Below are 27682 nucleotides of genomic sequence, written 5' to 3'. Positions count from 1 at the left end.
TATTCAGTAACTGCTCAACCTTGGTTTTATTTCCAAACAAACCGTTATCTTGTTCAGTTTGTTTTTATTTGCACGTTTTTAAACATTTGTTAAATTAAACAAAATGTGTTGCCGACAGGAATGTCCGATTACTAAATTGTGTATGGAATCTATCGATATTTCGAATAGTGATGAGAGTTTTCAAGCAAGTTCACATGAATTCTATTTTCCAAATATGTGTCACATTTGTCGTTGTTACGGTGAAAAAAATCTTGTTAACCTAAAAAGATCACTGAAACGATGTAGTGCTTGTCAAATGATATCGTATTGTTGTAAAGAGCATCAAGTAAAGGATTGGTCAACCCATAAGGAATTTTGCAAAGTAATATGTCAATTAAAAAAGGAATGGAATGTTAATAATGTATTTCAATCGGTAAAAAGCATTGCTTTACGCAACGTGGGAAATGATCAAGATATGTATAAGTATCACAGCAAATCACTTAATAAATTCAGTGCAGATTTGACACGTGCAGTTATTGAGATACTCCAGAGGAAATTGAAAAAAATTGAATATCAAATGATTATGTTTCCAAGACTTTGTGCTGTTTGTTATGAAAGTAATCCTGAACTTCTCGTAAATTGTAAAAAATGTCCTCAAGCAACTTTTTGCAAGGAACACTTAAATGATTCGAATCATGAAAGTGAATGTTTAAAAATTATCAAATGTTTTAATACAGTGAAAAGTGTATTTTATCGTTTTCAATCTTTTTCACCATTGGATATAATGATGATACAATCTCCATATCATCCTGCAGAAAAAAAATTACCCTCTTCAATGTTAAAATTTATTGAGACACGTTCATCAACAGATTTATCTGAATGCGGAAATGGTAATACAACAATTGCAAGTGACATTAAATCAACAGTGTTGAATCGCTTTTTATCGGATCGCTTTTCCAGAGTGTTTACAATACTTTTTGCTATTGAGAAATTATCCCTTAATTTACAATCAATGGTGATACATGTCGTTGGAGCAAATCAAGGTGAATTGTTAGCCAGCGATTGGGAATTGATATTGCATTATTTGCCCAATTTAATGAAACTTGAATTGATTTTTATTGGCCCTGAATTATTTCCGGCTTTTAAACAATTAAATCAAAATTGCAATCTTTGTAAAAAAGAAGATAGAAAACTATTTATTGAAGCGAATAGAAAAGTATATCATGAATATACTAGAGGAGACAATTTTTTAAAACCTGATATGATTGCCTGTTTTCATCCTGGTTTCCATGTTCATGACTCTTGGAAAAAATCCATAAAAGTTTTTAGTAAAGGACAGTGCCCTTTATTAGTAACAGGCGTTAACACGATTGAGGCATCTATGGATAAAAATTTTATAAATTTTACATTTCCTTCAGCAAAATGTGTTTACTATGATTACAATCCCTTTACTTATATCAGTTATCAAAGGCATGATATTTATGTTCCGATTGGCGCAAACAATCAATTCATGCATCTCTATAAGTTTCTTGATAAGAAAACAGCATCCAATTAAAATGCACTTTTGTGAAACAGCATTTTTAATCTAAGGTATAATTTTTTTTTTCATAGCAAAATATTTATGTGTACTATATGTGATTAGTTAGAATTGAGTATATTTATACTAAATTTATATATTTTGTTTCAGTGAGTTGAAGATGAGTCTAATTTTGGGAAAATTACTAATACGAAGAGTTAAGAAGAGATGAATATACTTTTTTTAAAAACTATTTAAATTGAAATATGTCTATGGTTTCCTCATTGTTTTTTTTTTCTATTTTTGTTTGACTTTTTAGTCTAAAGTGTATGTTACGTTCATCACAAAATAATGTTTCAAAATAATTAAGTTATTTCAATGTTTATTTAAACTATTTTCAATAACAGAATGTGAATGTATAATGTAAAATTCACAATTTGAATATGTAATTTAAAAAAAACACATAAAGCATAATTAAAGTTGTTTTATATTTACATATAATTAAAATGGCTTTATTTGTCCCAGACTTACACAAACTACGCGGGGAGAAATATGAAACAAAAATTAAATTTGAATATCTTCGACAAAAAAATTTTTTTATATTAACAATTTAAAGGAAAACTTCAGAAAAATGTTTACATCTTTAAATGATATAACATTATTTTTAAAAGCAATTTGTATTTTTAATGAAAAAAAGAATGGTAAAATCGCATTTTTATTCCTATCTCGATTTGAATTCAAAATCGGGCGCTATTTTTGTGAAATATCAAATAAATAATAAATTGGACAATTTTCTGGCGCACTGTGACAGTGGACAATTTAAAAAAAAAAAACATTCGGAACGTGACCTTCTAGTCTTGCTCATTGCACTAAAGTGATCGTTCTTTTTTAAAGTGAATAAATTACAAAAATAATATACAATAAAAGCTTGTAAATTGCAAAATGGAATCATCAACTGAAGACGAATGTTGTAAATTTATGAAGCAACTAGCTGATATACAATCATCTGGAAGGCATTCATTAGATTTTTCCAGTTTACTAACTGGAAATAAATTCTATTTTCCCAACATGTGTAATGTTTGTTATTGTTTTGGAGAAAAAGTTGCTAAATTAAAAAGATGCGGTGCTTGCGGTATGATTTCATATTGTGGTGAAATTCATCAAAAGCAAGATTGGTCAACTCATAAACCATTTTGTAAAGTATTGTGTCAAATAAAAAAAGAACGAAACGTGAATAATTTATTTGAATCTATGAAAAGTATTGTTGAGAAAATAAAGAATACATGCAACGATCAAGCGGTGAATTATGAAATTATTCAAGAAAATATATTGGCTATACAATATCCTTTAAAAGAAAGAGCTGTTCAATTACTCGGGCGAAATTTAACCAATCAGGAATTTCAAATGATTCGATTTCCAAGAGTTTGTGCCATTTGTTATGAAAGTAAACAGGAAATTCTCGTGAATTGCAAGAAATGTCCTCAAGCAACATTTTGCAAGGAACATTTAAATGATCCCAATCATAAGAGTGAATGTTTAAAAATCATATCTTGTTTTAAAGTAATGAGTAATGATGATGTAACTCCACCTACATCAGTTATCGAACCAATATTAAAATCTACTTATCAAGAGAAAGCTGAAAAATTACCATCTACTATGTTAGATGTTATTGAAAAGTATTTAGCAAAAAATCTAGAAAAATTTGGTGACTTCAATATTACAGTAAATTTGAGATCAGACCATAATGTGGCTTTATCAGATCGTTTTTCCAGGCCATTAACATTACTTTTTTCTATTGACCAATTGTCTCTTAATAATTTACAATCAATGGTGATTCACGTCGTTGGAGCAAATCAAGCAGAACATTTAATCAACGACTGGGAATTGATATTACATTTTTTGCCACAATTACGTGAACTTCAAATAATTTTGATTGGACCTAGTTTGTTATCAAATTCCAAAGAAATTCAAAAATTTTGTAATCTCTGCCGAAAGGGAAAAAGAAAGCTAACAATTGAGACAAAGAAAATAGTATACAGTGGCTATTGTAAAGGAAAAAATTACATGAAACCAGACATTATCTGTTTAAATACAGGTTTTAATCCTGATTCTACTTGGAAGGAATCTATGCTTGATTTCTATAAAGGACAGTGTCCTTTATTGGTTACAACAAAATGTAAAGCTGAAGGACTTAATGATAAATATTTCATCGATTCGACATTTCCTATGGCAAATTGTTTATATTGCGATGAAAATCCATTCACAAGTCTTTCATATACAAGGCAAAATATTTTTGTACCCATATCTGCTAATAATCAATTCATATTTATCTATGACTATCTTGTCAAGAAAAAAGTTTCCAACTAATAATTTGATAATTATATTATTTCTACATACATGGTAAGAACATTAAAAATGGCATATATAATATTTTAACTCTATAATTAATTATTAATTTTTTTTTTCAGGAATTTACAGTTTCAAAATCTTTGAGTTACATGACGAATGGCAAACTAATTTTTTAAAACATATCTTATTATGCAATGATCGTCAAAAAATAAGACAAAAAATTATTATTTGAATTCCTTATTGTTTTTGTTTTGGTTCTTATATATACAACCTATATAATTTTCGCGTTTCTTTTTGGATTTAAAACATTTTTTTTTATATTAAATCCAGTAATTTTTCAAATACAAATAATTTTTGTACTAAAAAAAAATCATAATTATAATAAAAAAATATGGATTCAATCCTGTATTGTTCTATATATTTTTTCGAAATTAATAATACTTTTTTTCTAAATATATTGTAATATTAATATAAAAAAAAATTGTGTTCTGCTTAAATAAAACATTCACAAGCCGTATGTTTGTTTGTTTGTTTTGTTTAAATTGCCTCTACAAGCCGTATGTATATTTTTATTATTGTTTAACGTAAAATAACATTCGATCACGTAATGTACAACGTTAACGTGAAACAAAAAGTTTGCATTGTAAATTAGGATGGATGTTTATGGTGAATTCACAACGTGGCTCATTCTTTTTACAGCGACCGTTTTGTCCTTTTCTAACGCACGTGTTGTCATGGCAACACGTGCGATAGAAAAGAACGAAAATATGTAGGCATATCTGTCCACGAGTAAACATACTTTTCAAATAATTTTTTTCACATTTTTTTGTGTGTACATATTTATTTTTGTTAGTTTTATCTATTTTTTTATAACATTCAAACAAACACTTTAAATCGTTAACAAGACTTTTCACTCTTTCTATCTCATTCTTTCACCTCCTGTTTCTTTTTTCATTCTGTTTTACTCTTATCTAGGTTAAAAGTAATCTATGAACGAACAACGTGGTCCACGTCGGCTACGTGGACCGGTTGTATAGCTTTCTGTTTTCGAAATAATTTATCCGTCATCAGTTGACAGAAATTCTTTTCTCCGACAAGAAGCTAACAGACGTGTTAGCGTTTTTATTTTATTAACAACTAACTTTAGTCACTTAAAAGTTTAATAATTATTAGTCATGAAGTCATTTATAGTGCTATTTTTATCACTTTCAGTAGTATTTGCTGAAACTTGTCAAAAACCAGAGGTTGTTGCCTCGGCTTATGTTACTGAAGATGCCACAGTTTTAACTAATGTCGCATTTACGACACAATTCACGTTAAAATGCAGTAATGGAGTAAAAGGAATTTCTCTTTACGCCGAAGTTAATGGCAAAGCATTGCCTGCTGTAAAATTGAGCGCAGATAATAAATATCAGGTACATATGTTTCAGTTATACTCACATTTTCATCTTGTCTGCTATAAATTATTTTTTCACAATAATATTTTAAATTTATAATCGTCTAAAATTGTAAAGTACTAAAATTAAAAAAGTGAAACAATTTTTAATCAATTATATTGATCTTTTCATTGAAAGTCTAAATAAAATGCTAAATATTTTGAAAGCTTTGATCAATTAAATACTTAAAGTTTATTCTAAAATTTTTAAATGTAATTTTTCAGGTATCCTGGACGGAAGATATTAAAAAAGTTCACTCAGGGGATTACAATGTAAAACTCTACGACGAGGAAGGATACTCTGCCATTCGTAAAGCTTACAGAAATGCAGAAGATCCAAGCAGTGTGAAGCCATTGGTAGTTGTGGTAGTTAACAATCCAGGAGTTTATCTTGGACCCTGGATAAATTCTGAATTATTAGCTGTCATTTTAGCAGCTCTTGTTTCATATGTAGCATTTTCCGCAAAATCTAAACTTCTAGCGTAAAAAATTATTTAAGTAATTTATGAACTGTAATATAAGTTGTTTTTTTTTTAAATAAATTTACATTTTCTTTAGTGAAAACGTGTCAAAAAAAAAAAAACTATTTTCAAATTTAAAATGGTAAATATTATTATTTATAAATATTTATCAATCATAACATATTAATTAGAAGAATGAACAATAAAAATTTGTTCCCATTAAGAATAACCTCCCTAAAAATAAATGAGTAAAAATACATTTTCAAATAACTAATATGAAAAGTTTCTAAAAATTGATTTAAAAGATATTAATAAAAGAAATTTAAAGCAAAGAAAATAATACTAAAAAAATAGGAAAAGAACTAGGCGCAATTGCGCCTACATCTAGGGTTTCGTGGCGCTTTAAATTTTAATTAAAAAAAAAAAAAATCAAAAATAAATAATAAAATTTATTTTATAAATTTTATTTATTTAGCAAAATTTTTATTATAAAAAAAAAAAATTTATGGCAAACTTTTTAAAAAATGGCAATCAAAGAAAATCAAAAATTGGCAAAAATCAAAATTGAAAAAAAAGGTAAATGAAAGAAAAAAGAAAGAGTGGCTGTGGAGTGGAGGTCTTTCTTCTATCATTTATCTTTTTTGATTCACAAACAAAAACATTAGGTAAAATGTCCATTCGATAATGTCCACTATTAAGACATGTCAACTCTTGGACATGTCAACTATAGAGACATATCAACTATAGGGACATGTCAACTACTGGGACATGTCAACTATAGGGATATGTCAACTATATGGACATATCAACTATTGGGACATGTCAATTACTGAGACAGGTCAACTACTGGGACATGTCAATTATAGGGCCATGTTAACTAATGGGACATGTAATGTCCATTCATGTAATGTCATTTCGGAAAAATGTCCATTCAGTAAATGGAGATTTGGGATCTGTGGGGCCCCAAAATTTGAATTTGGGAGCTATGGTGCCCCAAAATTTGAATTTGGGATCTGTGGTGCCCCAAAATTCGAATTTGGAAGCTATGTTTGCCCAAAATTCGAATTTGGGAGCTATGGTGCCACAAAATTCGAATTTGGGATCTCTGGTGCCCCCGAAATTCGAATTTAGGATCTGTGGGGCCCCAAAATTCGAATTTGGGATCTGTGGTGCCCCAAAAGTTTAATTTGGGATCTGTGGGGCCCCAAAAGTTGAATTTGGGATCTGTGGGGCCCCAAAAGTTGAATTTGGGATCTGTGGTGCCCCAAAAGTTTAATTTGTGATCTGTGGGGCCCCAAAATTTGAATTTGGGATCTGTGCCCTAAAATTTGAATTTGGGATCTGTGGTGCCCCAAAATCGAATTTGGAAGCTATGTTTGCCCAAAATTCGAATTTGGGATCTGTGGGGCCCAAAAATTCGAATTTGGGATCTGTGGTGCCCCAAAAGTTTAATTTGGGATCTGTGGGGCCCCAAAATTTGAATTTGGGATCTGTGGTGCCCCAAAAGTTTAATTTGGGATCTGTGGTCCCCCAAAATTTGAATTTGGGATCTGTGGTGCCCCAAAAGTTTAATTTGGGATCTGTGCCCTAAAATTTGATTTTGGGAGCTGTGGTGCCCCAAAATATACTACGGACAGACGGACGCCAAAGTGAAACTATAAGGCTTTCGGCCATGGGCCACGAAACCCTAAAAAAGCTGCTGAAAAATTATAAAACAAATTAATTTGAAGAACAATAACAATAAACTATTCGTGTATATTTGTATAAAATATATATTTAATATATCTCCGAGGGTGGAGAGTTGCCAAACAAAAATTTCCACGACGAGGGATATTTAATAGCTAATAATTTATCGTCATTATGCGAAACAATTGATAACCATTGATTCAAGTAATTCAACAAATCAAGAGCATCAGGGATGTTGTCACCTTCAGAACAAAACTTTAATAAAACAACACAAGGAATTTCATCTTTCTCTAAAGTTTCGAAGAAACATTTTGCAAAGCCACCGCCAGGAATTTGTAGAACACCTTCAGTATCGACATAATCAACAACTTTTGGTTCTAATTTTATCCAATTTAGATTTTCAAATTGAGTGGTATCCTCAGCTGTTAGAGTTGTCGATGCAATATAACGTAATCGAACTGTTTTCAATTGAACATCTCTAATCTCGTGACTATAACTACTTGTCAAAATAACAACCTGCAAAACAATTATCAATAAACAACAAGATTTTTTTTGAATATCATGTATTGTTAGTGGAAAAAAAGAAAATTTTTCTTTGATCCTTTTATGAAAAAAATCGCAATTTTTAGTTAAAGAATTGAATTTTTTAAATTTTTATGTGTAGAAATGTAAATATTAGTACAAAATTATATTTCTTATTAATCACTTAACAGGATCTCTATTTATTTGCTTTTACTTTTTTTTTATTTATGTATACATAACCTCAATTATGTAAAGAGGTTTTAATTTTACATTTTAAGAATTAGAAACTCAAAAACAATATTTTTACTATTTAGAAGGAATAAAATTGAATCTAACTTTGATATATTTACCTTTTCTTAAAGTTATTTAAATAAACAACAGATATATATATATATATAAAAACAAAATTTTATACTTTATGACTGTTCAAAAATAAAATAAATAAAATTACCTTCGATATTTGATGGTACTTGATAAAATTCTTCAATTCATTGTAAAACTGCGATAATTTTCTAATTACAGGTGAACGAATTTGCAATACAACAACTTTTTTATCAGAGCTATGATATAAATCAGCAGAAGTACAAATTTCTTTAGAATTTTCGTCGTACGGATCAGTTCCTACAACTGGAATAAATGAGGAATTCGAAAAATGACCAATTCTTCGTAATTGCATACTAGAAATTATCAAATCAACTGTTAATTGGCCAACATTTCCAACGGCTACAGCCGGAATAATTAGAGTATGATTCTTTAAATCCACTTCTTCTTTAAAGGTTATCATCTTTCGATTTTCTTAGTAAACACTGGTAACTTATTTAGTTTACAGATAAATATAGAATTAAACAAACAATTTTATTTATATTTATATACAGTGTTTTTAATTTCTTTTAAGAATCATGACAAACAAACAAAATCTCAAGGTGCAGTAGCTGTATAATTATTAACATATAGTATACTGTGCAATATGATAGGCTGCTAACATCTGCAAGTAATATTACCACCCAATCAGAATGTAAAACTCTACCATTGTGAACTATCCATAATATTTAATTTTGAGTTTCATTTCTCTGTGTTTCAAATCTAAAAATTTGTCAATGACAAAACATAAATTACAAAGAATTTATCTGTCAATTATAAAAGTTTAAAATTTAACCTAAAAATGTATCAATTTGTGAAAGAAGCCAATAAAGTATTAATTTTCTCAGACAAATCATTTGTTTATTTTGGTGATATTAAAGCAGAAATTGAGAAATCAGAAGGAAAAAAGCCAGAGATTTTGTTTGAAAATCTTGAAATATTATTAAAAACAAATCCAAGTTTTTCATCAATAGACGTTATTCTTGCTGCTTTTGAACAACCTTTTGTTTTAAATAATGTAGTGTTGAAAAAATTACTCCAATTTCTAAAGCCAAAAGGTATAATTATTTTTCGTGGAGCTGTCGAGGAATTAAAAAATTTAGAAGCAAGTTTTGTTTCACGATTAAAATTAAATGGATTTCTCTGTGAAACATCACAAACTGTATCGACAAAAACATCTGATGATTCAGAAAAAATTTTCCATGAAATTAATGCAAAAAAACCATCATATGAAACTGGTTCAAGTGTATCACTTTCATTTGCCAAAAATCCCGTTAATATGTGGAAATTGAATGATGAAGATGATGACGACGATAATGATGCTAATTTAATTGATGAAAATGATCTCTTGGACGAAAGTGAAACAAAGAAACCATCAGAATCGTCATTACGAGTTTGCAGTACGACTGGAAAACGTAAAGCATGCAAAGATTGTACTTGTGGTCTGAGTGAGGAATTAAATGGTAAAAATGAAGATCAGAGTGTCAAGTCATCTTGTGGAAATTGTTATCTTGGTGATGCTTTTCGATGTGCCAGTTGTCCTTATTTAGGAATGGCTGCCTTTAAACCAGGAGAGAAAATAATTCTCGATGATTCACAACTTGTTAATATTTAACAATCTCTCATCATTTTCTAGAACAATATATCAACATGTTACAAGATAAATTTTTATCATTAAATTGTCATTCTAAGCTATTGTGATTGTAGAAAATATTAATAAAACTATTTCATAAATTTAGGCCCGCTTTATTAATATCGTTAATTTAGATTCCTTTTTAATTTTTATAGTTTTGCAATTTTTTTTAAAAACTAGGTACTTTTCTCAAAAGAATAAATTTTTAATTTAAAAAAAATTATATACTTATATATTATTAATTTAAGTATAAATACACATTTTCAATTGTCAGTATTATAGTTTATTTTATAATAAAAATACAACTAATGTGAGTAAATATAGGTAAATAACATATTACAAAAATGAGCTGCATACCTACCCAATCCTGATTATCATCTCATCAGTTGTGTATACACATGTAACTTTTTTTGTTTTGACTTTATTTGTTAGCCTTTAAAGGACTAATAGTTTATTAATTAAGGTTATTTTTTATCAAAAAATAATTATTGTTATTATTAAATTTACTTTTTATATTATCAGAAATAAAATTCAGTGTATTCATTGTAAAAATGAGTAAATGAAATACATAACCTATAAGTTGAATCTCAACAGTATATATCGAAAAAGAATATATAAGTTTTTTTTTAATTGTTATAATAAAGTAAGTTACTATACTCATTTAAAATTATTTAAATTAAATTGTATCTTATTATATTATATAAAATAATTAAAATGACACGATCATCTATTTCATAAAATTAAAAGTTTTAAATGAAAAAAATCATTCAAAATATATTTGTATATATGAATTTAATTGAAATTTATTTTTCAGATTAAATAAAAATGCCTTTCTTAACGCGTCGTCTTATTCAAAATTTTAAACAAACATCTATTTTACAAAATATTTCTTCTGCATATCCTAGTACAAGGGTAAAAAGAATTCCACAAACCGTACAAGTTAATGATCAAGAAATAAAAATAAGTAGACATACAGCATTTTTACGAAATGTACTAGAAAATGATTTAAATTTCGTAAAACTTTTAAGAGAACAAAAAAATTTCTCAACAAATGATTGGCTAAACGCACGCGATGAACTGTTAAAAATTAGCATTGTTAATGAAAAAAATATTGATGCTATAATTTCAAATCTTTGTTTTGGTTTTGAGAATATTGACGCTTTTATGTCTTACATGAAATATTTAAAAAGTAACAATTATGAAATTAATCTTTATTTAAAGGGAACATATGCATCTAAATTGGCATTAAAACAAATTTTAACGAAATCTGATATGCAAGAAATTTACGATATTTATGATTCTTTACTTAAACAATATTCAGTCTTAGATGGAACCACGTGTGACCGTTTGATTCAAGCACTTTGCGTAACTGAAAGATGGGAAGAATCAGCGAAATTATTTGAAATGTTAACTATTTCAACTAAAAAACCATCTAAAGCAATAAGTAGGATAGTTAAGGCAGCATTTGATAATAATAAACCTGAAACGGGTTGGAAATATTTTATACAAGCTGCAGAAAGTGAAATACACTTACTGGCACAGGCATTTGCATCTTATTTAGAATATTGTCTAAGAATATTCAAAGATAAAGGATTGCTTGAAAAGAATCTTTTAAAAATGTTTGAAATTTGTAGAGATAAAGAAGTATTGATCAATAAAGAAGAATTAGATAATTATTTGACAATTTTCCAGAGTTTAGGATATACTTACTTTGATACATTTATGAATATTGAGTAAGTTTTTCTCATGTTAAATACATTAAATATTTAAATAGTATTAATAATTTTGTTTTTTTTCTTCTAATTTCAAAATTACATTCAACATTATTTATAATTATGTATAAAAAAATTTTCCTTTTTAGCGGAGAATGTATGCACTGTTCACACCAGTTACCAAAAGTAGTAATAACTCAAGAACAATTTAATGAATTGTCAGAATTGTTTATGAAAAATGTGGTAGTCGGTGACAATCTTTATACAAATACCACACCTATTGAATTTAAAAAATTTTTACAATTTTTAAAAAATGCATTACCGTATGATATTGTAATAGATGGATTAAATGTTGCTCTTTCTCAACAGAATAAAACTATTCCAGCAAAAGTAGAAATCGTAAGATATTTTATTTATTATAATTTTATTCAATTTTTATTTTACTTTAGGTCTTATTTCAATAATAATAATAATAATAATTAACAAAAAAATTGTCATTACATAAAAAGTCTATTTTCAGCTTTCGAAAGCTATAGAGTATTTTGTTAATAGAAACCAAAAAGTTATTCTACTTGGACGAAAGCATATGTTAAAATGGAATAATATGGGCTACATTAAACACAATACAAAAATGTTTTTATTTGACAACAGGTAAATATCAATTTATCATCCCTTTTTCTTTATGAAATTAAATAATAAAAATATCAAATCAATTTGTTTTGCAAATTAGCTCTTTTGATGATCCACATTTAATATACGCAACTTTCTACGGCGGTTTGAATACTTGCTTCCTGTCAGGAGATTTGATGCGTCAACATAAATCGCTATTGCCAAAAAACATGCAAAAATTGTTTAAACTTTGGCAATTGTCACATCAATATTTAAAAAATCAAACAAATGCTATAAATTATCCAGTTAAATTTGAATCAATTCCTCATGAAGATAAAAATGGTTGGCACATGCCTTATTTCACAGGCAACAGCTCTGTTCCCAAAGACTCATACAATGCAACATCTAATTGGATATGTTTGAGAAAAAAGTGTCAATAAAAAGTCATAGTTTATATTATATTTGACATTACATTATCTAATGAATGCAATATACCTTAACAATATGTTTATTAAAATTTCAAATAGTTTACTTACCACAGTCTTTGCTGAAAATATATTTTATAGAAAAAAATTATGTTGAATCAAATTAAAGGAAAACTTTTTTTTTTTTTTTTAAAGAAAAACCAAGTATAATAAATAATAATCTTTTACAGTTTTATTCCTATAAAACTGAATTATAAATATGTAAATTTTGTATTTTTCTTATTATTAATAATGAAATTATGTTGTTTGTAAATTTAACAGAAAAAGTTTCAAATAAAAAATTGATTTTCTACAATATTTCGATTTTAGATTTTTAGCAATGAAAACTTTTGTCAGAGGCAATAGAAAATATAGATATAATAACTAATGGAAAATATAAACTGAAATTTTAATAATTATGAAAGGGAAACATTAACAATGAATTGTTCATTTAAATCTTTTTAAAAATTTTATAATAAATTTTCGGTAAAGACTGATACAGAATGATAAATGAATTATTTTTTTTATTAATTTAATTAATTAAAGTTTTTAGTTAAAAATTTGATTAATGAATTGCATAAAATAAAGATCAAAGTTCAATATGATAGTTTAGATTCCTATAAAGTAGAAATTATCAAGTGAGTAAAGTAGTATTATCAGTGAATTGATTTTAAACGTAATTGTCAAAATGACATCATTGACAGTTATTCCACTAATATCTAAACTGTCAAATAATGTCATTCGGATCCTTGGATGCAATCCTGGGCCAATGACACTTCAGGGAACAAATACATATCTCGTTGGTAGTGGATCGAGGTAAATTATTCTTTTTATGCGATAACTTTATAACCTCTTTTTCAGGTAAAGAAACATGTTTGAAACATGTTTGAATGTAACTTTTTTTCATTTTCAATTAATATTATTTTCAATTTTCAGACGAATTTTAATTGACACAGGTGATGTGGACACGGCGCCGAAATATGTGGAATTATTGAGCAAAGTTTTGGATGACGAAGGTGCTACGATAGAGCACATGTTAATTACTCATTGGCATCACGATCATATTGGAGGAGTGTCAGTAATTCAAAATTTTTTAAATTTAAAAAAACAAAATTCAGCTACTGTTTGGAAGTTGCCAAGATCATTGAGAGACATTGACATTACAGATGAAGAGAAATCAATTGAATGGAATTCATTGGATTGCAATCAATTAATAGAAGTTGAAGGCGCAAAATTACAAATAAAACCTACTCCAGGTCATACGACTGATCATTATTGTTTGTATATGCAGGAAGAAAATATTCTCTTTAGCGGAGATTGTATTCTAGGTGAAGGTACGGCAGTTTTTGAAGACTTACACGATTATATGATATCTTTGAAGAATATTTTAAAAATAGCGCCGACTCTCATTTATCCAGGACACGGTCCTGTGATAACTGATCCTGTATCACGAATTCAATATTATATTCAGCATCGTCAACAGCGAGAAGAGGAGATTCTCAAATGCTTACAAAAGAAAACTGAACCCATATCTGAAATGGAAATAGTACAAATTGTTTATAAGGTAAGCATACAAAATTGAAACATAACTTCTTAAATTTATTATCCACAGAGTGATGTGGCTGTTTTTATTTAAAAAATTTTCTATGCACTTTGAAGAAGAAAATTTATTTTCGTGATCGAAATAAATAGTTAAAAAAGTTCATAAATTTTTTTTGAATTAACCAAATAAAAAAAAATCGTACGTCATTCTGTGGAGAATATATTTAAAAAGTTATTTTTCAATTTTCAAGTCAATCAGTCAAATATTTTTTGAGTTATCATGCTCACCGTTGCAAAAAGCATGGTCGCACAAGAATCAACATATCTCTGCCATTTTTTAATTTTTTTAAAACTTAAATACTTTATGCCATTAGTGCATGAAAAAGTTATATCTTTAACAGTTTCGTAAAAAAAAAATTCTATTAAAACCGTAAAAAATTTTTGCATTTAACCCCTGAAGCATCAAATGTGATAGGAAAATATTTCAAATTCCTTTTTTTGTACTTTATTTTCGAGAATATTTACTTTTATTGCAAAGGGTTTTTTTTTCTTTATATTAACTTATAAAATAAAAATATCTACTTTTAGACAACACCAGAGGATTTATGGCCAGCAGCATCAATAAATGTCAACCATCATCTCGAGAAATTAAATAAAGAAGGCAAAGTGAAAGGGCAAAAAGGTAGTTGGTTGATAAACTAACGTCAGTGATATGTAATCTAAATTATATACGGAACATTTGTAAATAGAACTTTATATATATATATATGTATAATTGTAAAATTGTATACAAATAAAATGTATAAATCTCACAGAAACTGATGAATTATAATAATAACCGGCAAAAATGTAGTGGCCAATTTTAGTTTATATTTTCGAAACATTTATTAAAATTATATTATTATTGATGATACATGTTGATGGATTCATTTTCCAAAAAAGTAAAACGTTGCGATTATTGATGTATAGATTAACAGACATAGCATTCATTTTCATACCAAGAATATTTTAACAACACTAATTAATGGATATTTTTACTTCACATATGGGGCGTGCGCACACACTCAAGATTATAATTATTACATTGAGTAATTTTACTACTCTTTTCGTGACAGATAAAAAATATATGTATATACTTCAATAGAAAGTTGCACCAATTATATTCAATGTTTTATATATAAAATATAGGTTTCTTTTAAAAAAATTTTTTTTTTATTTCCTTTTTTTGTTTTAATTAAATGACGCTGACTGCTTTTTTAGAAGCGTCTGAAAAGAAAGTAATTTTCATACTATGAAAATATATATATATATATTATATGTATATGCAAAAATGGACCTCGTTAAAATCTTTGATAAGCTCACTTTTACGCTAACATGAATGTTTTTTTTCTCTCTTTGGGTAGACGTACAAAATATATTTATAATTATATATGTATAACTATTTATATATTTATATATTTATATATATATATATATTTTTTTTTATATTCATATATAATTTCATTAACCATTCTTTCACAATTACATGCAATATAATCTGTTATATTTCTTTGCTAATCGTTGATAACATCAACATAATCACATAGTTGGCTCAGTGCACTAATTAATAACAAAACATTTCAATAATTCATAACAATTGAATGTAGAAACGAATAGAAATAACAATTTTTTTTAATTTGCATCACATTTTATATGATAATTTTTTTAATATATTTTCTTCAAAATTTCTTAAAGCTATAATTGTATTTTTCCTTTTTCTAAATAATAAATATACAAACGTAAAGACATGAATCATAAAATGATTCGAAAAAAAACAAAATATAAATTTTTCCAATAAAATATAATATCGAAATAAATAATGAATTTTTCACAAATTTGATTTCTAAATGAATTAATAACTTTATTTTTAACTAAACTTCTTAAAAAGAATAACTATTTTTTCTTTTAATCATCACAAACGAAAAGTAAACTTTAAGAAAAAGTACTTTTTTTTCACTATAAAGATTTCTTTTTTTTTCGCTTTTACATCCAATTTATTCGTAAATTACGTATAAGTATCGTACGCAAATAAAAAAAGGCACAACACTATGACTAAGCTCGCATTGAAGCCGAGTACCGAATAAAATAAAAACAACAAAATGATCCATTATATGTAATGAAATCAAGTCAAAGAAGCCTTCAATAATTCACAGAATTACTTCCTTATCAAGATACGGTTATCGTAAATTGGCTTCACTCAATTTTTAGCTGCTCTGTACAAAGTATTTTTTCCGTTGAGTGGGGTCAGTAAGGATATCAATTATTAATTTATATTAATAGTTTCTTTGACTTAAAAACTTAATATCCATATAAGCGAAAAAAACAGACATTTCGCTTTGCAAAGGCACCTGGTTGTTCTGGCACGAAGAAATTTAAATTAATTAACGTAACATTTTCAAGTTAATAATAATAATAATAATAATAATAATAATAATAATAATAATAATAAAGTATGAGAAAAAAATTAACTGTCGCGCACTTAAGCGCCCGTCTTACTTAAGAATATTATAATTCTTCACGAATAGTCAAAGTGAAATCTCGCTGGAACATTCGCCAAAATAAAAAAAATATCTTTGACGACAAATTTTATCATTTAAGAAAGATAAAAAAAATTTGTTCTTTGATAATTTGAAAAAAAAGTTTGTCTGAAATTCTATTCAGATATTTTTTTCTTAAAGAAACAAAAGATAACGATTAATTACTTTTTCACTACATCTCAACTCAAACTGAATCCCCATTATTTTACAATATCAATCTTAACATATTTATAACAAGTTTAACAGAGTTTAGAGGTCATTAAATTTTGAAAATCCTGTATTTTTCGAAATCATGTTCCTTAAATTGTAAAAAAAATTATATCAACTTTATTTGTATTAACATCCACAGGTTTTAAATTAAATGTTCATAATTTTTAATTTTCTTATAAAAAAAAAAACTTGAAAAATATAATTTATTTGAAAGCTAATTAGATTAAATAGCAATGAATGATAATGAAAATTTAGTGAAATAAACATTTTGAACAGATGTTAATTAGAATATTTCAAATTGTGTATCAAACTTATTTTTCAAAATAATTTGCAAATCTTTCAAGATAATATGTATATACAAATAAAGTATTAATGAAATTAGGATTTTCAATTTCTAAAGATATTTCAATATACAGTTGCAATAGTTGTCAATGTTTGTTTTGCAGGTAGAGAAATTACTTTTTCCTCTTATTGGCAGATTATTAATAAGAATTAATAATAAAATTGATTCAAAAAGAATTCAAGAAATTAACGAACATTATCTCAAAAACTTTCTTCAAAAATTTCTAAAAATTGTTATTTAACTAGTCTTATGTACTTTTTGTAATACAGTTACACATTGTTTTGATATAAAGAATTTTTTCTAAATACATATAAATATATGTATCTAAATGTAATATTTTGGCCGTTACAAAAAAAACTATAATAAACAGAATATTTCGCCAGTTCGAAAAAAATTCAAGACAAAGTTCTCTTCACTTTTTAAACTAATTTAATTTTAAATTAATTGAAATTGATCAAATTCAAACTGATTTAAATGGATTTGAATTCAAAATTAATTAAAAATCCAATTTAAATTTATGAAAATTGAATAAAAATTTAATTTAATTAATATAAATAGTTTTACAATTGTGTAAATTATATGTCAATTTCTTTTGTTTGTTTTTGACAAAATCCAATTTGTAAAACATTTAAATTAATTAATTAATTTTATCTCAAGTTCATTTCAGGGTGGCCACTATTTTCAGGATATTTGATTTCCGGTTCTCTCGATGGAAATTAGCGTTGTCTCCCGGTTTTTCGACAGAATTTTTTCTGCAAAAAAAAAAAAAAAAAAAAACCCTCTATTTTGATGTAATGTGTAGTTATGAAAAATAATTACCACTGAATATCCTGTTTCTAAAAATGTAGTATATTTTAAGTTGTATAAGCAGTATGAGAAAATTTTATCTGGTAAAAAATATTAATCTGATTGTTTATATATTTCAAATAAATAATAAATCAATAAAGGAGCAAAATATAAAAAAAATTTCTCCCAAAATAATATTAAAGTCCCTGCTTTCTTCTGGTTTTTATTCGATTCAAATTTGTCCCGATTATATGCCGGTTGGGTGGCCACCTTGAATTTGTTTTTTTTTGAGATTTCAATTAAGATAATAATAGTAATTGGTTATACCTTACAATTTAAGGACACAGTTCCGATGACATTCTACATAAGAAAACCTCCTTGAGGATCGAAACAGCTAGGATTTATGTAACTCAAAAGATCGTGCTCTGACATTGAAGTTAATTCCTGAGAGAGTAAGCCAGTGTCTTCGGATTTTCTCACATTATTAGGATTATTTGTAGCGGCCGTGGCATTTTGCATATTAGGATTTACATTTTGTCGATTGGATGCCACCACTGGCATTGATACTGTACCTGGTGGAGATTTATTTGCCGTTTGATCAACAATATTACCCTGACTTGATGGCGATTTCGGTAGAATTCCTTCCATTGCGCTATTCATAAGCTGAGCGCTTTGTGTTGCAACACTATTTAAAATATTTTTGGTTGCAATGATTGCGTGTGCCGTGGTTGTGGTTATTGGCTTATTATTAATAATATCTTGAGTGGCATTAGTGATGACATTATTAATTGCCTGTTCGGCAGCTGTGGTAAGTCTCTGCTGTGATGGTTCCTGAGCAGCACCACTGGCAAGCGCTGAACTTGCTTCCGCAACGAAACCCGCAGGTTGATTAAGCATCGAGCCAATATCTTGTTGAACGGCTTGTTGCATTGCTTGAGCCGCTTGCGCTTGTTGAACGGCTTGCTGAACGGCTTGTACTTGTTGCACGACTTCTTGCGTTGCCTGTTGAACGGCTTGTTGTACAACTTCTTGGGATGCTTGCTGAACAGCCTGCTGGAAGGCAGGTACCGCCTGTACTTGTTGTACAGCTTGAACCTGCTGCACGGCTTGCTGAACAACTTGAGCGTGTTGAAAAACTTGCTGCACTACTTGTTGTTGCGCTTGTTGCACCGCTTGAACTGCTTGTTGTTGGGCTTGAGCGACCACTTGCTCCACTTGTTGCTGGGCTTGCGCCACTACCTGCTCAACTTGTTGAACTTGACGTTGCATTGTGACCACACTTTGTTGCGATAGAGTTTGCAGCTGCAAATGATCCGTTGATCGTGGCATTACCTCACTCGAGACCTATAAAGAACCAATAATTTGGTATGATGATAATTATTCTAAAAGTAATATTTTACTTTAAAAAAAAAGTTATAAAACTTAAAGAAATATTCATAATTTTTTTTTTTACAATACAAGTTTCATAGTGACCCAAAAAAGTATTTTAGGGGAAATAAAGAACTTTTAAGGTACTATGCAAATATTTTGAAAGAAAAGGATAATTATAAAAAAAATCTCGATAATAATACATTATTTTAATAAACCTTCTATCAAAACTTTTTGATAAGTATTAAATTTTCCTTTGAATAAGCTTTGATGGATTTTTCATCCAAATCCTCTGAATATATAAAGCATTAGATTTTTATTTGATAAATAATTATTCTATCCAAAAATTTGTTACAGATTCATTAAATTTTGTAGTTTTGGTAGAACATGAATATTTTTAAAAATTATTATCATAAAATTCAAAACTTGATACTAATTTATTGTAAAAATAGGGGAAAATATATAGGGTACTTTTAGGGACTAAAAGTGAAAAAGGGGATTTTTAGGGAAAATAGAGGACGACTACGAAGTCTGAAAATAATATTTACTTTTTGACGAAATAAAACTCTGAATTTAATAGAAATTTCTCACACACCTGTAGTGGAATTTGTGAAGGAACGCTGACAGTGCCGTTAGATGAATTGGGAGCTGATACAATTGGTGCCTCTTGAATTGGTGGCAACAGAGCAGCGTTGATCGTTGTAAGTAAATTATCTTCAGGTGTCGGTTCGGGAACACCATTATTTGATGCCGCAACATTATTCGCAGGCACCGTAAGTGGCTGTGAATTTGGAAGAAGAGCCTCCAGCAACATTGTCTTGACAGGCACCGCTACTGGTGGACTAGGCCTTGTCGATTGTTGAGGACTTGACAATGCTTCAACATGATCGACAACCGGAGGCACGTGACCCATTATAGTGAGAGGACTGGTATTAACTGATCGAAGAGGTGAAACAATTTGATGTGTTTCTCCATTGGTAGTAACGAGCGAGTCCTTGTTAAGTGCGGTTGCAGTTGCCGCTAATAAATTTGAAGTCTGCTGTTGCAATTGTTGACGACCAGTGGCAATTATCGATGCTCGTTGCTGTATCGTACCAACAAAGCTTGTGTCCTGTGATTCCTGTTCTTTTGGCGATGGTACAAGGGGTCGAGCTGCCTCCAATTGATTGAGATAATTTTCAACACTGTGTCCACTTTGCGTTGGTAATGGTTGCCCGGCGGGCGTGTAATTACTCAAAGCCTCATACTCGGATTGATGATGTTTCATTCGAAGATCTACGACGCCTGCACCTTGAATATTCCCATTGGAATTTGCTTCACTTTGGAGAATTGGACTCGAATCCTGCTTCATGTGATGTGGACTAAGCACTTTTACCTTAAACGAAACAAATAAATAATCAACTACTTTATTGAAATTTATTTTTTTATTATTGTAAAAATTACAATTTAATTAAAAATTTCATGAGGCCATTAAAATTTAGGAATAAAATTTCAGTTTTTTCATTGATAAGTTACTTACCAGAGAAAGAGATGAAATTGAAAATCTACTTACCTGAGATGACTCGTGTATTCCCGTGAATGATGATGGATGCTGAGGTGGAATAGATAGAGAATGCTGATTTCTAATGAGATCGACGACTCCCAACAGAGCGTCCTGCACTGGGGAGTCATTATTCTGAACATTTCTAATGAGACCAGACTGAGAGGCATCACGTGAATTCTCATTGACAATTTGTTGCAATGGACTTGTCCCAGTAGGTCCATTGTGTGTTGGTGTCGAGACATTGACACTGTTTATGCTGTTATCGCTCAGCATTCCACTGTTACTGTTCTCGTCGAGTATCTCGGTCTTCAGATTGTCTGGCAGGATTAGCTGTAGATTTGAGGATGACCGTCTGTTCATTAATTGATTGGCAACAAGCGGCGGTGGCATCATCACATCCACAGCCGAATTCTGACAATTTGATCCCTGAGATGTCCACATCATAACTGGTGTGACTTGCGACGGTGCAGGTGGTGAACTGGGATTGTTTTTTAGAATTTCCGTTTGCGCTTGTTGCGACGATTGTTGCTGTTGCTGCTGCTGTTGGGTTAAAAAACCAGAAGCTCCTACGGCAGCTTGCGTCATTAGAGCTACAATTAAAAGATTGGTTTTTTTTCAATCTGTTGGAAGCTCCATTAAAACAAGATCTGTTACAACTCGAATAGATGTTTTGTTTTTTTTAATAAAACTCACTGTTTGTGGGGACACTTGAGACCGTCGAGGAACTCGATAAGCCATTGTCGTTGCCTTGGATTAATGGCGGATTTGATATTTCCACTTTACCTACTGAAGGCTCTGGAGGAGTTGAACATGAAGTGTAGAGGAAATTGTGCGGTTCGCTCGTTTTTCCGGAAGACACGGCATAGAGTCTCACACTAATTGTCTCTGTGGGTGACAGGTCTTGACGCCTGTATGCGGGAACAACGCAAACCAAATGAGTTTGCTGGAGAAATTCCTTGTCCGGAAGAACAGCACATTCCCAGTGCGGTTCTAAACTAGTCGAAGGATCGTCACTGTCCAATTGAAAGACAATACGTGTATCTTTCAGGAAATTTTTACCGAGAATGAATAATTCTAAGCCTCCAGTTGCTGGACAGGACGTCAGAGATTTCTTGCAAATTTCAGGAATACCCGGCGGTTGTGCTGTGGGGGAAAGAAAATGAGATTTTGCAAAATGAAAAATTTTTAATAAATTAATTTGACACTCACTGCAAACAATGGGCTGAGAACAGACTTGTAAAGTTTCTGAAGAGCCATCGGCGTGAGTGATTGTTGTACGGAAGACCATACGACAACGTGTGGATTTTTTTTTGCTTCGACCCTGTAGGACACCAGCTTCCTGTGGAAACCTGTGCTCAACATCGACATTTCTCTCTTTGAGAATACCAACACAGTCACAAGTAACAATCATATCTTTAGCGGGATCCATGTCCACTTCAATCACTATTGTCCCATCAACTTTACGTTCAACACAGGGTGTTGAATTTTTGCCACTCACTCGACATGCTTGATAAAACATATGGGGGGCAACGCGTCCAAGATCAGTACCAATGAAAACTTGAAGTGATGCCGGTTTGTCATAACCGACCAGACGAACTATTGGAAATCCATTTCCGGTACGATCCTTCACTGCGCCACGAGATCCCTCAGTTTGATAACGTGCTCTGTGCTGTTGTTCCGGTTGACAGATTATTTGCAATTGTGTCTTCCCATCCCTCGATATGCTGCCTGTAAAAGAAATTTTTCACGAATTAACATTTCAACTCTAAACAGTCAAAATCAAACAGTGAGCCAAATAAATAAAAAATTTTCATGAAAAATGTTTTTTTTTCCAGAAGAAGTTATGGCATCAGATTAAAACTATCAAATATACTAATTACTTTTTAAAAATTATTTCATAAGAATGAAGGTCAAACTTAAAGTATTCAAAACAGCAAGAGTCCTATGAATTCAGTCTAAGAATACATTAATTTCATACGAATATAATAAAATTTCAATAATAAAATTCATTTTATTTTTAATCGTCTTTTTTGATATTTTTTTTCTTTTGTTACAATTTGCATTTAAAAAAAGTACTAGGACATAGTTGAATAATTTTAAGAACCATGACTTACTGCTTGAAGTTTAATAATGCATTTGAATTTTCTTGATTCACACTCTCATGCTGTTCCTTAAGTACAACATCTATACTGAAAAATATTTCTTATATTTTTTCTCGACTTTTAGGAACTTTGCTGTTTATCTTTGAAAAAGAAGCTTTTTATACTTTTAGTCTACATTCTTATATTTTCCATGAAATATTTTTAAAGCACACAAAAATATTTTTTCAAGCAAAATAATATAATTAATCTGTTATAAAGCAGTAATGATTTATTTAAAAAAAAAAATAACTAAATAATAAAAATAGTTTATTAAAAAAAGTGATTTCTTACATCTAAAATAATTTCTTTTTTTTAAATAAAAAGTGATTATAGGTACAGAAGTGATTTGTTTCAAACAAGAGAGTGATTCCTTAAATTTAGAGTGATTTCTTAAATGTAGATTAATTTTTCATAACGGGAGTGATTTTACACCTAAATAAAAAAATTTATTATGAAAGTGCAGTATCTTCACAGTGTTAATAGGAACATTTAAGAGACATTGACTAATCTAATAAAAAAAAAATTATATATTTCGAAAAATTTACCAAATTAAAGTACGCGATAATCCTTTTAGAGAAAGGTGTTACCGCTCTTGATGAAAATATTAACAAGTTTGCTTCCAACAAATGCAAAAAACTGAACTAACCAAATTAAAGAAAGGCAAGATATTTAAAAATTACTTTTCAAAAAAGCTTACAATACAAAGGAAAATAATTCTGTTTTACAAAAATTTATCGAAATTTGTTTAAATATAATAATATTCATATTCAGATTGTAGAATCTGCGTAAATTTTAAATAATTGGAAAAAAAATTACTAATTTTCAAAATAAAAAAAAAACTATCAAAATTTGAGTGTTTTCTTTAATTAAAACACATTAAGTGGTTTTAAAAAATACGTACAAAAAAAGTGATAAATTCTTCAAATCTTATAATTAAAAAAAAACTTTTATTTTTTAAATTTAAAATTGAAAATAAAAAAAAATTAAAGATTGTTTTCAGCAAACTTGTAATGTATGTCCAGTTGTAAGAAATGATTGTGAAGTACAAAAATACATACAAAGCTGAGAAGTGAGGGTGACAGGACCTTGATGAGTGATGGGTGGCCTTTTGGTAAGGACACCGATGGCCGGACGTGGTCTAGTGATTCCAACAATTCTGCCAATTGTCCCGGCTGCACCATTTCCCGTACGTGTGATCGCACTTCCAATGCCATTTATTCCATTTCTTGAAGAGATTTTTGTCTCCTGTGCAGATCCTGGGGCAACTTCAGGAAAGGCAAAATTCGCATCCTCCGACTCGAGCTTAATATCCATTTTCCTTCTCTTTGAATCCTCTTCACCGACACCGTTCCAAACCTGCTACGCAATTGTTTTGAATCAGTATAAAAGAAGTGGAGGAAATAAAAATTAAATATTCTGTGTTTTCGTCTTATTTGTATATAGCATTTAATCGAAAACATTTGTCCAACTACCTATATGCGAGCATATCATTTGAGTTCAACTACCGTTGAACCAGCGCGGCAGTCCTCAAAGTTCTACATAAATGTAGAATCACTTGCGAAATCGCTTGCAACTACGCATATAGATAAGAGAGCATGTATGTCGGGAATCACTGATTGTACATATTTTTAAAGACGTCTATGTAAAGCTTCGTTCATAACATGAGTATTCAATATTGAAAATAGTTTCAACATTGTAAATCATTTTGTCACAATGACAATTTATCGGCTCCCGCAGATTTTCGAATCAATTCGCGATTAAAATAGGCTCGTCACGTTCTCGAATGACAAAAAAAAATCCAAATCAATAAATTTTTTTATATTTCAAAAATCAGATATTTAATAGAATTAAAAAAGTCAATTAAAAAAATGTTTTCAAATATTTTCTTTTATCTTAAATGTAAAATTAAAACACTTAATTGGAATTTATTACTAATTTCTATGAAGTAATGTTAAAATTAATTTCTAATTGTAATTAATTTTTATTAATGATTTTTTCCCAAACAATTATAAAATCAATTTAATATTAATTTTATTTCTAAAAAATGAGTTTTTATTAATTCCGCACTTACTTTACAACAAGCTTTTAACGAAACTAGAATTATGAACCTTTTAAAAAACGATAAAACTGTACATAAACATAAAACTCGTTTACATTAATAAAAAAAAAAAGAAGTGATATATGCATATGTACTTGCAACATTTTTTTATTTAACCAACTTCCTAAGTAATTGAAATTTTGTTTACCTAGATTTAAGATTTTTTCCCCTTTTCATGCAATTAATTATGTTTTCATTATTAACATCAGTAATTGTGAATAAACGAAAAAAAAAGATAAAATTCGAAATAATAAAAAAAAAAATTTTTAATTAGAATATGAAAAATTACTAAAAATTTATTAATTATTTATAACACAAAATATACAGGTTTTAAAAGTAAAGAAGAAAAATAACTTAAATGAGAAATTACTTTTAAAAAAAAGTAAATAAAGATTATTTATTGCGAAAATTATAATTAGAATCTAAAGATGAATATGAATGAAAATCAAAGCTCATAGAGATGGAGAAAATTCTATTCTATTATCTTAAACTTTGGCCTCATTAGACAAAGAGTATTTAGTTATAGTAGCGCGTTTTGCAAATATCCGGGATACATATGTATTTTCATCGAATTATTTTCAGATTGTGTAAAACCTAATTCAATCAATTGCAAAATTGAAAACATATGAAATGTAAAGTCTTGTAAATTTCTTCCTTTCATTCGAAAGGATAATAAAAAGTTTGATATTATCTTTTTCTTTTCTTTTTTTGCGTAAACAAAGAGCGAGATTTGTTGAGCGCCACTGTGATAATTATGATAAGAAAAATACATATCGTCATTTCGTCGAGATAATCTTTGATAAAGAGAAAGACTTCTCCTTGGTATTGTAATCATGCAGCTGATAACCTGCGCGATTATTTTGCAGTTAATAATCTTTCTTTTTGCTTAGATAATTTTAATGATTCCTCTAAAATTGTTTCTCTAATTATTCGAAACCAACTTGAAAAATGGGGGAAAAATTGCGATTTTATTTCTATTATTGTTTGTCTTCAAGTGACAAAAGTTTATTTGCTTATTAGTTTTTTTCGATTATAAATATTTCAACTTTGAATGATTTTTGGAATTTCAAGTTTTATTTCATCAATTTTCTAATTTAATTTCTATTTTACTGTAATTTAAAAAAATTTAAATTTTACTGACAAAATTCGATGGTTTTTCACAGTAAATGAAACTCACAGAAACTTTATTCAGCAATTGCTGTCGTTCCTCGAATCCGAGGCCAGAATCATTTGAATTGTCACAAATGTCCTGAGTGGAATTTGTTCTAATGGCCAGATCATCCGAATTTCTGGAGATGAGGCCGTTAAATGATGTCAATGGGACAGATGATTGTTGCTGCTGTTGAGTATGAGGATGACGTTGATGACTTGTCCTTCGACTAGAGTGAGTTCGATTGTTTGAAGTCACTGAACTTCTTGTTATTGTTCCCGTCACCGACGACGATATGCCACCTGCGCTATTTCCTGCAAACAAAGAAGAAAATTAATTCGATTTGCAACAAACAAAATGACAATCAAAATTTCAAAAAATAAGAAAAAAAAAATTCAACTCATTTTCCATTAATTTAATTTTTAATTTTTTAATTAAAATGATTAATTTTAAAGCCAAGATAATTAAATAAAATAGCTCTAAAAAGCAAAATCTTTAAAATCCAATATGAAATTTTTAAATTAAAAAAAAAAAATGTTTCTTCATTTTGAGTATTAAATTTAATAAGATCGTTGATTTTTTTTTATCAAATCATTTAAATTCATATATTGCATAAAAGACAAAGCAAGGTAACATCGTCCACTTGTAAAAGCATTCCTCGACTTTATAAGTTGATTTCTAAATATAAACATCTGTCTTATCTGAGCTGGTATTTTGCAGTTTATCAATCATTTTTTTTTTAGATTGGTTCGTATCAGCCAGAAACTTGCAATTTCAAAAGTAATGAAAACCTCTATATGCTCGAGAGACAATTTATTTTCAGACGAAAACTTTGAAACGGGAGCTGAATAATATAGAAAATGAATAAAAGATGATATACTTTTTTTCTTGAGAAATATTCTTGATATATATATAGCAAAGAGAAAAAAACACTTTTAATTTCTCAATTACTCGTCAATTCGTTGAATTATATAGAATTTTTTTAAATTCAATATTGTATAATAAGCTTAAAAGTGTTTACTCTTTTAGTCGTCTTCATTCAACTAGATACGTTATTTTGACTGAAAACACCGAAAGGAACTGACCAAAAGTGTCATTACGAACTGACCACGACTTCTCTGACGTCAGAGGTTCAAGGTCTACAAGGAGGTCGTCAAAAGCATTTGTCCAGCACCTTTTCCAAAGACTTTAACAAGGTC

The 27682-nt window shown here is 28.9% G+C and overlaps 8 protein-coding genes across 13 annotated transcripts in view; 6 read left to right on the top strand and 2 right to left on the bottom strand.

Moving 5' to 3' along the window:
• Positions 1-20: 20 nt before the first annotated feature.
• On the top strand, positions 21-2002 carry LOC127278699 (putative protein MSS51 homolog, mitochondrial). Its single transcript, XM_051300522.1, has 2 exons — positions 21-1569; positions 1667-2002. The coding sequence occupies exon 1, from the start codon at positions 104-106 to the stop codon at positions 1532-1534; it is 1431 nt and encodes a 476-aa protein (XP_051156479.1). The 5' UTR covers positions 21-103; the 3' UTR covers positions 1535-1569; positions 1667-2002.
• A 308-nt stretch (positions 2003-2310) lies between these two features.
• Positions 2311-4250, top strand: LOC127278698 (uncharacterized). The gene is made up of 2 exons (XM_051300521.1): positions 2311-3895; positions 3964-4250. The coding sequence occupies exon 1, from the start codon at positions 2438-2440 to the stop codon at positions 3860-3862; it is 1425 nt and encodes a 474-aa protein (XP_051156478.1). The 5' UTR covers positions 2311-2437; the 3' UTR covers positions 3863-3895; positions 3964-4250.
• A 578-nt stretch (positions 4251-4828) lies between these two features.
• Positions 4829-5843, top strand: LOC127278697 (translocon-associated protein subunit delta). The gene is made up of 2 exons (XM_051300520.1): positions 4829-5259; positions 5505-5843. The coding sequence occupies exons 1-2, from the start codon at positions 5020-5022 to the stop codon at positions 5763-5765; spliced, it is 501 nt and encodes a 166-aa protein (XP_051156477.1). The 5' UTR covers positions 4829-5019; the 3' UTR covers positions 5766-5843.
• Positions 5844-7494: 1651 nt separating this feature from the next.
• Positions 7495-8894, bottom strand: LOC127278695 (proteasome assembly chaperone 2). The gene is made up of 2 exons (XM_051300516.1): positions 8400-8894; positions 7495-7942 (listed from the first exon to the last, which is right to left on the bottom strand). Exons 1-2 carry the CDS (start codon positions 8730-8732, stop codon positions 7517-7519), a joined length of 759 nt encoding a protein of 252 aa, XP_051156473.1. The 5' UTR covers positions 8733-8894; the 3' UTR covers positions 7495-7516.
• A 142-nt stretch (positions 8895-9036) lies between these two features.
• Positions 9037-10046, top strand: LOC127278694 (anamorsin homolog). Its single transcript, XM_051300515.1, has one exon. The coding sequence runs from the start codon at positions 9111-9113 to the stop codon at positions 9921-9923; it is 813 nt and encodes a 270-aa protein (XP_051156472.1). The 5' UTR covers positions 9037-9110; the 3' UTR covers positions 9924-10046.
• Positions 10047-10313: 267 nt separating this feature from the next.
• On the top strand, positions 10314-12721 carry LOC127278690 (mitochondrial ribonuclease P catalytic subunit). Its single transcript, XM_051300511.1, has 5 exons — positions 10314-10584; positions 10756-11674; positions 11803-12052; positions 12174-12304; positions 12384-12721. The coding sequence occupies exons 2-5, from the start codon at positions 10767-10769 to the stop codon at positions 12700-12702; spliced, it is 1608 nt and encodes a 535-aa protein (XP_051156468.1). The 5' UTR covers positions 10314-10584; positions 10756-10766; the 3' UTR covers positions 12703-12721.
• A 609-nt stretch (positions 12722-13330) lies between these two features.
• On the top strand, positions 13331-15086 carry LOC127278693 (beta-lactamase-like protein 2 homolog). Its single transcript, XM_051300514.1, has 3 exons — positions 13331-13542; positions 13663-14290; positions 14857-15086. The coding sequence occupies exons 1-3, from the start codon at positions 13415-13417 to the stop codon at positions 14968-14970; spliced, it is 870 nt and encodes a 289-aa protein (XP_051156471.1). The 5' UTR covers positions 13331-13414; the 3' UTR covers positions 14971-15086.
• A 42-nt stretch (positions 15087-15128) lies between these two features.
• The window catches only part of LOC127278689 (nuclear factor of activated T-cells 5-like), a 49093-nt gene continuing 36539 nt past the window's right edge, over positions 15129-27682 (bottom strand). For 3 of the 6 annotated variants that reach the window (XM_051300510.1, XM_051300505.1, XM_051300508.1), the window contains exons 2-8: positions 26511-26797; positions 24294-24594; positions 22304-22822; positions 21788-22237; positions 21104-21684; positions 20147-20926; positions 15129-19527 (exon numbers count right to left, since the gene is read on the bottom strand). In XM_051300510.1, coding sequence (XP_051156467.1) covers positions 18544-19527; positions 20147-20926; positions 21104-21684; positions 21788-22237; positions 22304-22822; positions 24294-24594; positions 26511-26797 — 3902 coding nt within the window. In that variant the 3' untranslated portion in view covers positions 15129-18543. The remainder of the gene's footprint in view (positions 19528-20146; positions 20927-21103; positions 21685-21787; positions 22238-22303; positions 22823-24293; positions 24595-26510; positions 26798-27682) is intronic. The other 3 variants (XM_051300506.1, XM_051300509.1, XM_051300507.1) reach the window with 2 other exon arrangements.

The sequence above is a fragment of the Leptopilina boulardi genome, unplaced genomic scaffold, assembly GCF_019393585.1.
Source record: "Leptopilina boulardi isolate dan_hultmark-lab unplaced genomic scaffold, ZJU_Lbou_2.1 LbouV2_210, whole genome shotgun sequence".
NCBI classification, from domain to species: domain Eukaryota; kingdom Metazoa; phylum Arthropoda; class Insecta; order Hymenoptera; family Figitidae; genus Leptopilina; species Leptopilina boulardi.
The sequence above is the reverse complement of the archived record's forward strand: the minus strand, read 5'-3'. Positions and strand labels throughout refer to the sequence as shown.